General features: G+C 32.1%; 1 protein-coding gene across 2 annotated transcripts in view; it reads left to right on the forward strand.

Moving 5' to 3' along the window:
* The window catches only part of LRPPRC (leucine rich pentatricopeptide repeat containing), a 90,993-nt gene that overhangs the window by 4,446 nt on the left and 73,742 nt on the right, over positions 1-12,805 (forward strand). For both annotated transcript variants that reach the window (XM_011361343.2, XM_023531294.1), the window contains exons 2-11: positions 4,412-4,608; positions 5,967-6,089; positions 9,357-9,478; positions 9,585-9,643; positions 10,319-10,405; positions 11,017-11,143; positions 11,521-11,665; positions 11,940-12,085; positions 12,339-12,444; positions 12,526-12,633. In XM_011361343.2, the coding sequence (XP_011359645.1) occupies positions 4,412-4,608; positions 5,967-6,089; positions 9,357-9,478; positions 9,585-9,643; positions 10,319-10,405; positions 11,017-11,143; positions 11,521-11,665; positions 11,940-12,085; positions 12,339-12,444; positions 12,526-12,633 (1,220 nt within the window). The remainder of the gene's footprint in view (positions 1-4,411; positions 4,609-5,966; positions 6,090-9,356; positions 9,479-9,584; positions 9,644-10,318; positions 10,406-11,016; positions 11,144-11,520; positions 11,666-11,939; positions 12,086-12,338; positions 12,445-12,525; positions 12,634-12,805) is intronic.

Here is a 12,805-nt window from a genome sequence, read left to right on the forward strand (position 1 = left end):
TGGGACAGGTGGGATGTTGTGGAAGTTGATAACTACAAAGGTCATTTGATTTCTTGAAGCTACCTACCAACGTTGATTAGAAAGTTGGTTACTTGATGCTTGGAAACCGTTGGAGGGTTTTGAGAGGTACACGTTTGGACAAAGTTTACTTAGACTAATGAAGAGATAAGAGGCTGGACATGGACAGACCAATTAAGGAACATCATTGATACTGTAGATTAGGGCTAATAGGGCCTCAACTGCAGAACTGAAGAAGAGAGATTTCCTTTTCTTCTTGAGAGAGAGAACAAGAAATTGATAAGGATGTTAGCAAAATTAGGAAGAATAGATTTGGAGATTAGTATCAACAGTAGTACTTTTATAGTTTAGGTCTTTACCATTTTCAAAATGTTAGTATGAATACATCACACATACATTTCATCTTCTGTGAGTTGATATTACAAAGTAGGAAACTGGGGCTTAGAAGGGTGAAGTAATTTATCCAGGACCTCTAGTTGAGATTTGACGGCAGATACTGTGATTCCCTCTTCTGAAGTATTTTGAATATGCTGCTGCGTTTTAGGTGTTGAAGGGATTACTTATGGGCATAAAAACATTTTTTAAAAAGACAATACATGATACCTTATAAATTTAGGAATTAAAGACTATCACAGGTAAGTAAGGGTATGATACGATCTCAGAATGTGAACTCTGGAAGGGATCTTTAGAATAATCTAGTCCATCTCATTCTCATTAGATTCTAAAGACATCTTTCTCCATGTCACATCATAGGTCCCAACCTCATTAACTGACTTTATCCCTTTCTGTCATAGTTGAGAGAAATGGAGGTGCTTGAGATAGAGGGGCATCTGGATAGAGGGAAAGGAATAACAGCTCTACGGCTCTACAAAAAAAGATCAATTACCAGATGTTTATTGAGTACATTATATAATGAGCTTTGTTGAGCACTGTTTTGTTAGGAATCTTATATTTGTTATTTTAATGTGATCTTTACAAGGTAGGTTTTTTTCTTCTGATGAAGGAGCTTAGAAAATTCCTTAAAGACCTTTCCCAGAGTCACATAGTTGTTAAATAGTGTAGTTTGGATTTGAATAGGGCTTTTAAAATAAATCTCATGCTTTCTGCTAATACATTAAAAAAAAAAAAATGGCTGTAGTAAATATGTAGTTAATATTTAGTACACTTACATTGCTGGGTCCTTTATGTATACTTTCTCATTGTTGCCTGAACTTTAGGCATTTGTGTACTGCCTTCACATTTTTTTGCCATATCGGAGTACTACCTAAACCATTTATATTTAATATTTTTCTTGACATTGTTTTTAGGTTTAAACTGACATTTTTTTGTAATTTTGTCTCAAGCAAGAATGCTAGTAAAATAAAGAGCTTGCTATGGTAGTTATTTTTAAATATTTATTAAAATAAACGGACCTACTAAAATGGAAAATATTTATATGCTATCTAAAATTATCTTCCCTAGCAGAAATGTGATATTTTAGGAAACAATGCATATCTCAGTTAATCTTTTTGATATCCTTGTGAAGTAAATACTGCATTAGTAAGAAAGAAGCTGTCAAGTCACACGAGAAGACATGGAGAAATGTTAAATGTTTGCTAGGTGAAGGAAGCCAGTCTGAAAAAGGCTACATACTTATTGTATGAGGCAACTATATGACATTCTGGAAAAAGCAAAACAAAACAATAGAGACAAGTAAAAAGTGGTTGCCAGGGATTCAGGAGGAAAAGATAAGGGATGAATAAGTGGAGCACAGGGCATTTTTAGGACAGTGAAACTGTTTTGTATGGTTCTGGAAGCATGTCATATATTTGTCAAAGCCCATAGATATGAACACACAGAGTCAACCCTGTTATAACCTCTAGACTTTAGTTAATACTATATCAGTATCGGTCATTTGTAACAATGGAGGGGGAAGAGGGTATATGGGAACTCTATTTTCTGGACAATTTTTCTGTAAACCTAAAAATATGCCTTGAAAAGGTAAAGTATTAATTAAAAAATGGTAGAGGCTTAAAAGAGGAGTCCCCCGGAAGCCTGCTTTATAAACCTTTGTGAAATACAGATGTTCAATTATAAAATCGTTATTTTTTGTACTAAAGAGTCGAACACCACCACCACCAATTTTTTAAAAAATGAGAAAAGTAACTTTATTTATTTATTATTTATTTTGCCAGAGAAAATTCATGGGTAGCCTGAATATTAGTAGTGAGTGCTGGAGTCTCAGGAGGGAACTTCTGAGCCATTTATGACTCTTTGATGAGGTGATAAAACAATAATTTCTCTCATGTGGTTACATAATTTTTAGTCATCAGAATTTGGAGGCAGTGCATTTCAGCTTGTGCTGACCCAATGGGTAGATAGGTACCTACCTTGTATGCACCTGCCCTTGGACTTGTTCTTTTTTGTCCTTTCTATCACAACATACTATTGCTCCAGGCCGTGAAATTCTGGTTTCCTTCAGGGTGTGTTCAAGTGAATTTAAAAATAAATTCGGGCCAAATAATAAATGTAGAAAGCACTGCCATGTCGGGAAGCACTGGAGAATCCTTTGGTTTAAATATGTAATCCTTCCCTCACCCCAATTTATTTTATAGTAGATTCATATTTGAACTGAGCTAATGAAAGCCAAGCTATTCTTCATACACTTATATGAGACTTAGCTGCATTCATTAATGATTTATTTGAAAGAAAAATTAGCTTTAGAATGAATGTTCAGAATGCTGTGCTGGTTTATTACTATCAGTCTTCTGCCTGAATTTTATTTGTGTTTGTTTGATCTTACATTTAAAAACTGCATTTTAGCAAAGGCTATTTTTTTTTTTTTATGCTCTTTCACAGTTTATCAAATTTGGTTTCTGTGAAAAACTTTGGCAGATATACTTCACTACAATTTTGAAATTTTTATATTTGTCAGCTTTTGTTGTTGAACAATATTATTGCACACTCACCTGAACTTGACATTTTTCTGGGTGATTTAAAAGTAATGGTATTTTGTGTTCGCTTGACCAAACAAGGGCATAGTTTAGTAGCAGCTGATCCAGTAGCCAAGTAAATGGCCAGAGCAGACCTTTGAAAATAAGGGATAAATATATGTAGGAGTATATCTTCTATGGTTTGTAGGTAATAATTTAGCACAGTTAGCTCATTTAACAAACAAATCAACTAGCCATCTACAAGGTACTGCTCATTAAAGTTACAAGGATAAGATGTTGTCTGAGTTAGTATCCTGACTTTTTCTATTTTATTTTCATTCCATTCTGTTTATTTACTTAAGTGAAATCGTTGGTGGCCAGAGTGGTTGTGATTTGTCCCAGATCCTAGTGGTAGCATTTCTAGTCTAGTATCAGTTACTGCCTCTGTGTTTTACATAACTTTGTGGTGAAATTGCTGGGATAGCTTTCTTTAATGTAACATCACATACTTAATTCTTCAATTTGTGACTGGTTTTCCACGTTATTGACATAGGGTAGGAAATCAATAGTTTTATTATTAAAGATTATTACTATGTAAATTGCTATATTAATATTTATTTTGGTAATTGGTAAAAATATACATGTCAGAAAAAAAATACACATGCCTGAAGGCATTCCTGGATTAACAAGTAGAATATTTTCCCTCTGTACCTAGTTAATTTATGCTTAACTATGTATTATTTAGTTGTTTGTACTTACTGGCTGCTATTAGAAAATTAAAAATATTTTAGAGTAAATATATAAATCTTTGAATTAGTAATTTTGTGTAAATGATATTTGAATGCAGAGAAAGTTTAAATTCAATTCAGAGATTTATGACAATGTTTCCTTCACACGTAAGTACTATTTTTAAGTTTGGTATTTGTAAATCAGGTACAGCTTGTATTTCTACAGTATGGAATACCTCTGATTTCATGTTTTAGAGCATTTAGGTTGCATGTTAGACCTGTACTATTAAAGTATTGAATGATTTAAAGGTTATTTGCTCTTTATAAACACACACATACTAGTCTGACCTTACCTAACAAACATTTTTTCGTTTGACTTCCTGAAAATTAATGATGTTTAACACCAGTAATCTAGTTTTATTTTTGATAGTTTTCATTAAGGGAGATTAAAAAAAACACAAAAGACATCATATTATGGTTTAGTTTGAAATGGTTCTTTACGGAAGGTTATCAAGACACTGTCAAATAAGAGATTTACTTTGCATACAGTTTGTACATGTGCGTGTGATTTTATTTAAAGCGAAATTCAAAACTTTCATACCAGTTTATACTTCCTTGAGCAGAATGCCATTGTACTATGAATTTATGTATTTAGTAACTAATAAAAAAGCTTTGCATAAATTTTGCTCAAAAAGATGACCTAAAAGGATCGTAGTTGACTTAGTTTATTATTAATTGTGTTTCATTTTATAGAGGGCCATTGAGCCAAGCCAGACTGTATGCCATTGCTGCTGAAAGAAAAAATTATCTTCAAGAAGAGTCCACCTCTCAGAGGAGGAATGCCAGTCAATTTGATTGGGCTCTGACGAGACTAGATAATTCTGTCCGAAGAACTGGCCGCATCCCAAAGACTCTTCTACAAAAAGTCTTTGATAACACCTGTGACTCGGGTATTTCAAAATTTTCTGTTCAAAAAGTTGAAACTTCTTAATAAATACTTGTTTGGGGGCAAGCTCGTTGTAGAGCACGTTATTTGATGCTTTTAATTTTGTTTGTTATTTTTATTGATCATCATGGTTTTATGTTATTGTTGTGATCTTTCTTGTCTTTCCGACTCATCAGGGCAAAGTTTTAAGTAAAACATTTTGTTTCAGGTGTTTATTTCAAAATCAAATAAAAATCGCCCTTTTGCTTTTTACGGTTTATAAGTGATTTTCAGTGGTAAATTTTCTTGGAAGATACTGGTTTTTCTTATCTTTCATCATATAGTAGCAGCTTTCCATAAGATGACCATAAGTGACAGATTCCTGGGAACACTGATAATCATTTCCCTTTTATTATAGCCCTTTTATTTTCACTTAGCTGTTAAAATCTGAGTCACTTATGAAACTTTGATAATCTGGTGAAAGCCTATAGGCCCTGTACTCCACTCCCCCTGCCCCCGAAAAAAAGCCCACATGCAAACACATGCAATAGTTTGAGAGCATTTACCCATCCATGGATTTCAGTCACTTTAATGTGACTGAATAAGCTATAGATTCTAATGATGAGGGATACCAAAAAAGTGTCAGTTATAATTAATGTGCATTTAAATACTGTTTTTCATTTTCTCTTTCATTAATTCGAAGTTGTACAGCTATCACCACAATCAATTTCAGAACAGCTCTTTTACCCCCAAAAGAAACCTTCATACTCCCATCAGCCCCCAAACTCTCCCATCCCTTCCAGCCCTAAGCAACTGCTAGTGTACTTTCTGTCCATTATAGATATGCTTATTCTGGATACTTCATATAAATGGAATCATACAATAAGTGGCTCGCTTTTGTTTTTGTTTTAAAATCAGCTTTCAGGGACATGTAGATAAAGGACATGGGTAAAGGGTGAAGGAAGTTTATATTTTTTGTAATTATTTCTAAACTGAAAATTGATATTCATGGGTTTTAATTGTGCTGCTTCGTACTATTTCATAAGATACCGAGAAGCTTAGCCTTTGAATTGCAGTAAGCACTGCTTATAAATTAGGTTCTTTGTATTTTTGTATTCTATGGTCTTGTAGATTATATAGATTCATAACCTTGCATGCCTTAATAAAGCAGACTAATTTTTAAAAACTTATAATTTTTAGTAACATTATAAATTGTACTTGTGGATTAGGATAGGATTTTTCCAGTTTATAGGTATTCTCTTAATGTTATCTTTAGGGAGGCAGGAGATTTTTGAATATTAACAGAATTCAGTTTAAGTTTTGATATTTAGCTATATGATATCAGTACTATGTTAAATGTAACCCATTAACCTTTTTTCATAGGTTGCCCAGGTGGTAATCAAGCCTTACTTCTGCTGCGCAGCTGTGGTTCTCTCTTGCCTGAGCTAAAGGTCTCAGAGAGAACAGAATTGGCTCATAGAATATGGGACAAACTTCAGAAATTGGGTATGACTGTTTAAATATGTGATGTATATAAAAGGTGTAAATTTTTTATTTTGTTATTATGTAGTAAAAGAGAATTTTGTTATTATGTAGTAAAAGAGAATTTCTTTACATTAATGCTGTAATTCAATTTTATGGAGGGGCTACTTGATTCATAATTTTTTTGTAATATTTATTTGGTGAGTTATAGTGACATCTAGGGGCATTAAGAATTAAATAATTTTTCATAAGAATTATTACTTTTATGGTAAGCTAAAAAGCAAAGAACAAACTAAAAAGGCTTTTGGCCTGTCAGTTATAAATGCACATACCATTTCACCAGGTAGTTCCATTTAGAATTTAGATCCAGATATACCTCATTCGCAGAAGGATATTCTTCATTGTAGCTTGTTTATAATAGTAAGAAATTGGAACCAGCTTTGATGTCCCTTACTTGAGGATTGGTTAAATAAATGAAAGTATTCATAAAATAGAATACTCTCCAGCTGTTAAAAAAATAAAGGAGTTCTTCATGTACTAATGTAGAGTATTCTCCAAAATGTAAATAAAAATTAAGGTACAGAACAGTGTGTACAGTATGCTATCATTTTAAAGAAAAATGTTTATGTGTAGACAGTGTTAAAATATTTCTGGAAGAATGATAAACTAGATACAATTTTTACTCTATAGCTTTTTATACTTTTTCAGTTTTGAACTATGAACATAGTACCTATTCAAAAAATAAAATAGTTTAAAAGATCATTTGATAAAATCTGATGTCCATTCCTGTTTAAGATTTTAATAATTCTTAACCACCTAGGAAGACCAGGTGCTGTAGGTGTTAAAAAAAAAAGAAAGATTTTAATAAATCTTAGATGGATGCTTCTTTGACATATTAAAATCTCACGCCAACAACTAATAAATATCATTTATCATGCCAATGAAATAAGATATGAAACAATACTAGAAATTATTATTTTCAGGTGATGTGCGTTTTACCTGTAAAATCCCAGAAAATCAACTTACAGTAAAGTAGTTAGAAATATAAAATGATAAAAATCCATAACTTAAATAATATTTAGAATAAAGACATTTTTAAAACATTTTAAAAAACAGAGATGAACTAAATATTCCAGAATGGAAAAGGGTTTTCTAAGTGTAAAAGCAACAGAAAAGTGAAGATAAAGAATTGACTCTATAAAAACTAGAAATGTCTGTATGTCACATAATTTAAAAAAAATATCAAACTGGCAGAAACGTGTGAAAAAGGTTATATTCTAAAATACAAAGAAGCCCTGACATAGCAGTCATAATGTTAACATCTCAATAGAAAGATAGACACTTAATACTTTCTATTATATTTTCTCACAAACATGTCTGTCTTCCATATCCTACTTGATAGTGGAATCCATAACATCTTTGTTTGCCAGTAGCATGATGCTTTGTACATATTACACTTGATAAATACTTGTTGAGTTAATATTGTCAGAAGCCTAGTATATTGCCAGTGTGACTCTTGTTCACAATTTTGTAAAGCAGTAAAAGGTATTTTAGCTTAGGTAATGTGTCCAGAGTTACAGAATGAGCTATTGACAGATCTGAGACTGCAACTGAGATTTCCGAACTGAAAGGACTTCTGGAGGAAATGCTGGAAATGATAGAACCTCATTTCAATGTTGCCATGTGCTAAATTTTAAAAAATAGAATTACTTCTCGTGTACCTTCTTGGCCACACCATGATAATATATGTCTCCTTAACTTTTTGTTTGTTCAAGTTGTTCACCTTTTCTCAAATGGTCTTTATTTCTTACTTTTTAAATCAGTCCATTTTTCAAGCTAAGGTTTAAGTCTCTCCATTCTAGAGTTTTATCTCCAGTCCAAGTTAGAAATGACCTATGAAATTAACTAGACATAATAATAAACATGGGAATAAAAATTTTACTGAGTTCATAGAAACATTTTTGGCATCCATAGCACTATTCCAATGTGAGAGAAATACATGAAACAGCAGAGTTATATTGAATATTGATCTTGACTCAAATCTATGAAAACCTAGAATATATGTTACTTATCTGGGTTTTGAACAGTTTCCTCAGCTTCTCCAACAAACCAGAGTGAATGTTTTTACAAAATTATAAAATATACTATCCTTCAGCCATAGAGCTATTGTTGGCCATTAGTAGAGTCTTCAGCTTGACTTGATGATTTTTCTACAAGTTTTTAGACATTATATGGTAACATTTTGCATAATCATATTGCAGATGCTGAATTGCACATGGTTCTCTATGAGGCCCTATATAAAGAATTATGGTGGTTAAGAGATTGGGCTCTCAAGGCAGATCACATGCATTCAAATTTATGGTCACTTACTAACCATGTGGTGTTGGACAAGTAAAAGTCAGTTTTCTTCATCTTTCTTCATATGATAATAGTACTTGCCTTGAAGCTTTTATGAAGAGTAACCGAGTCTCTATATGCAGAGCACCTAGCACAGTGCCTGAGACATAGTAAGCTTACTACATATCTACTAAGATTAAAACATATTAATTTAATAGAACTAGTCTCTGCTGGCTTGAATCTCAAACTGATAACCAACCAGATACTGACCATAGGCCTGGTGGCCACAGGCAGATGAATATAGATACGAAATTTATAAAAACTTAGTAAAACATGTTAGCACTAGATTAATATAACCATGATATCATGAGTAGATATAGTAAGGCTGAATGATAACCTTAATTGATGTGGCCTTACACAAGATAGACACAGAAAACAAAGGGCTTTGGAATACAGATAACTAATAGTAGCAGAGTAGAATTGGTGTTCAGCAACTGGGGATGGAGTGGAAGGAGAGCCTTCAAGCAAAGGCTTTGAAGGCCTGGTTAGTAAATAAGCAAAACTGCCAGCACAGTCTTACCTGTGTAAAACAACTGATCCATCTGTCCCAATGTGTCAGTAATGTGGCAAGGACTACTAATATAGAAAAATCTTTTAGTCACTTTAAATACAGGGATATTGTTAGCATTTTGTAACAGGAAGGGAATACTATACTTCATAAGTAAGAGACCTCTTAATATCTTACTAGGCAGATGCTTATAACTGTACAGTAATTCAGTAATTACTGGCTTACATGTTTAACTTGCTCTGTTCTGATAGGATTTCTACATAGAAGGATCTAAGTAAGGCGTGAAATACTGAAATGATCATTTTACTCTTTAAGTGTACATGTTGTGATAAAAGGATCTGATTTTAAGTACTTTTCTAAAAATTTGATTTAAATTTTATTTGTAGGTACCGCGTATGATATAAGTCACTATAATGCTTTACTTAAAGTCTACCTTCAAAATGAATATAAATTTTCACCAACTGACTTCTTGGCAAAAATGGAGGAAGCAAACATTCAACCAAACCGAGTAGGTAGTTGCTGTTGTAAATGTTTATTGGTCACATCCGCTGTTTTTTTTTTTTTTCCCCCAGAAAAAATATTAAAAAATATTAACTGGCCCATTTTATTGATAGGTGACTTACCAAAGGTTGATTGCCGCTTATTGTAACATGGGAGACATTGAAGGAGCCAGGTATGAAGCTCCGTAAACATATATTTAAGCAAACAAATTTAAAAGTCTTGTAAACCTGGAATATATTCACTCTTCTTATTTTTTTTTAAGTTTCTTCTTGGTAGGGAAATTATTTCAGAAGTATTTTAATCTAGCAAATTTGGTAATATGATTTAGGTAAAATATAAAAATTGTGTAAGAGGGGAAAGATAAGTGAAAATTGCTGTCTTAATTAAAAACTTGATTTACTGGAGCAGTGGTTTAAAATTGTTGAGGTATAAAGCTGGCTTTACTTTTTAATTGACATTTCCTAAAAGAAATGTTCTTAGCCATTTAAACTATATTTATTTATAAAACACAATATCTTTATGTCGCTGATTCATATAAAATCAGTTGTGACATTTCTCTGCTTGTGTAAAATTTATTACTACTTTGGGATAGAGGCTTAGAAAGTAAGGGATAAATTACAATGTACAATCTCATTTTTAACTAAATGAGTCTTATTAAATCCGTGCTTTTTAAAGGTTAGTAGTATAGAAGAAACAGTCAGATTTTAAAAAATTATCTGCTATTTTTAACAAGAGTACTTCAAGACAATTACTATAATTTCAGGGAATGTTTTTTGTGTGTACATGTTGTAAAAAGTGTTTTTGATGTTTATTTCTAAGGAATATTTTCATTTCTTTTTTATTGCAGCAAGATTCTTGGATTTATGAAAACTAAGGATCTTCCAGTCACAGAGGCAGTATTCAGTGCCCTTGTTACAGGGCATGCAAGATCTGGGTAAAGTTCAACCTAAGGTTTTATTCTCAAGTTAGATTTAAATTATAGAAAATTATTGTAGAAAATTCTTAAGCTGTGTTCATCTACCCCTTCAAAAAAAAAAAAAAAATCAGTGCGTGAGGTAGAACATGCACAATTTTAAAATATCTGTTTCATAAAACTTTTATTTAAAATTTTTCACTTTAAAAAATTGGACCTGATTCAAAGTAACTAACTTTGTAAAGTTTATTAACTGATCTGCTGGTGCCCTGGAGAATATTTTCATTTTTTAAGAACAATTTACTAATTGTTATTCTTCCCTAAAAAGCTAAATTTGAGTCATAACATACTTAAAGAGTACATGCTAATGTCTGTGTAATTATTACACAATTTAGTTTCTATTTTGTAAAAGTTATCTGTGAAAATTTGAGATGTTTACGATCTTTATTATTTCAGAAACCTATAACCAGTTTAATATATATTTATCCTTTTCTGATGTTAGCTTGTTTCTAGATGACACTTCAGAATTTTTAATCTTATTAAGCATAGGTAATACATTTTAGATTAAATGAAAATATTACATTTGGCAGTATTATAGTAACCTGTTTTATTTTCTTTTAATTAACTTACAGAGATATGGAGAATGCAGAGAATATTCTCACCGTGATGAAAGAGGCTGGAATTGAGCCTGGTCCAGACACATACCTAGCCTTATTAAATGCATATGCTGAGAAGGGTGACATTGACCATGTTAAGCAGGTATGACTTACACCATGTAAATAAATATACTTTAAAGTCATTTGTATAAACGTACATTACTTTTTTCATGAAGCAGAAAAGTATAGTTTATGTCTGTTTTTAAAGATATCTCTTGTAGACAAGAGATACCTACGTGATTGTGGCTATTTTACTTTTCTTATAGACAATAGTATTGAAGGAGAATTCTTACAGTTAGGTACCTTGGTGTTAATATAACAGTTATTGTTGAAACAGGATATTTCTGTTTTGTAAAAGAAGTCCCAAATCTTTAGATGCTGTATGTTCCTAATTTTTAAAATCTTGGTATTTTAATTTATTTAGCTTTAGTTAAAGAATACTGGTTTCTAACTTGTTCTAATTTTTGGAACTGTCTATAGACTCTGGAGAAGGTGGAGAAGTCTGATCTTTACCTTATGGACCGTGATTTGTTGCAAATTATCTTTAGCTTCAGTAAAGCTGGATATCCTCAATATGTCTCAGAAATTTTGGAAAAAATTGCATATGAAAGAAGATATATTCCAGGTAGATTTTAAAAGTTTACTTTCATGATTTTTCTAAAAATCTGAATTACTGTTCTTACATGATGAAAAGGGCATTCTTTAACAATAGGGAATTGTAGTAGATGAACAAAGGACTCAAAGTCAGCTTAATAAACTTAATGATTTGCAAGTGTTTCATTATTTAGGCAGATATATCCTTTTGGTGTTTGTAGGTCATAAGTTTGTCTTTCATATTGGTTGCAGTGTAAAAATAATGTTCCATTCAGTAACAAAAGACATCTTTTTTTTCTTCCCAGATGCAATGAACCTCATTTTGCTTTTAGTCACTGAAAAGTTGGAAGATACGGCATTGCAAGTTCTATTAGCATGTCCTATATCAAGGGAAGATGGTCTGAGTGACTTTGGCAGTTTCTTTTTACGGCATTGTGTGACTATGAATACGGTATTCTGTCCATTATTACTTGTAGACAGTGTAATAGGCAGTGAAATAAGATTTTTAAAAAATATAAGAATCTATTATGAGATTAGACCAATCATAAATATTATGGAAACTTTGTTTTCACATTATAAGATTATTGAGTAGAAAGGGGATGAGAAGTTCAAATTTTTCATCCCCAAAGTGTTAGAATATTTGCAGAATACCAAATGGTAAGATATTTGTAGATCCAGTTGATGTGTGCCGTTTTTTCCCCTAGCCTGAAGAGAAGCTGAAAGACTACTGTAAGAAGCTAAAGGAAGCCCAGATGCACACGGCGCCTTTGCAGTTCACACTCCAGTGTGCTTTAGTAGCCAATAAAGCCGGTACTATATTCTTATAATTTAAACCAAACTAAATAAGTTTTTCTGAGGTAGCTTTGTAATATTTTATGGTATCTCTTTCAGATTTGGCAAAAGCTCTAATGAAGGCTCTGAAGGAAGAAGGTTTTCCTGTCAGAACTCATTATTTCTGGCCATTGCTGGTTGGACATCAGAAGAAGAAAAATGTTCAAGGTTAGGTTTTGCCTTTTACAGATTTGTGATGGTTCAGAGATCCATTGTAATAGTTTCTACACACATCTAATTGAATTCTTTGGGAAAGCATACTTACTCCTGAGTATTTGATCTTCTTTGAAAATAGAATTGATTTAAATCATAGTAAAATATTAAGGATTTTATAAAACAA

This window comes from Pteropus vampyrus, unplaced genomic scaffold (genome assembly GCF_000151845.1).
Source record: "Pteropus vampyrus isolate Shadow unplaced genomic scaffold, Pvam_2.0 Scaffold66, whole genome shotgun sequence".
Classification (NCBI taxonomy): Eukaryota; Metazoa; Chordata; class Mammalia; order Chiroptera; family Pteropodidae; genus Pteropus; species Pteropus vampyrus.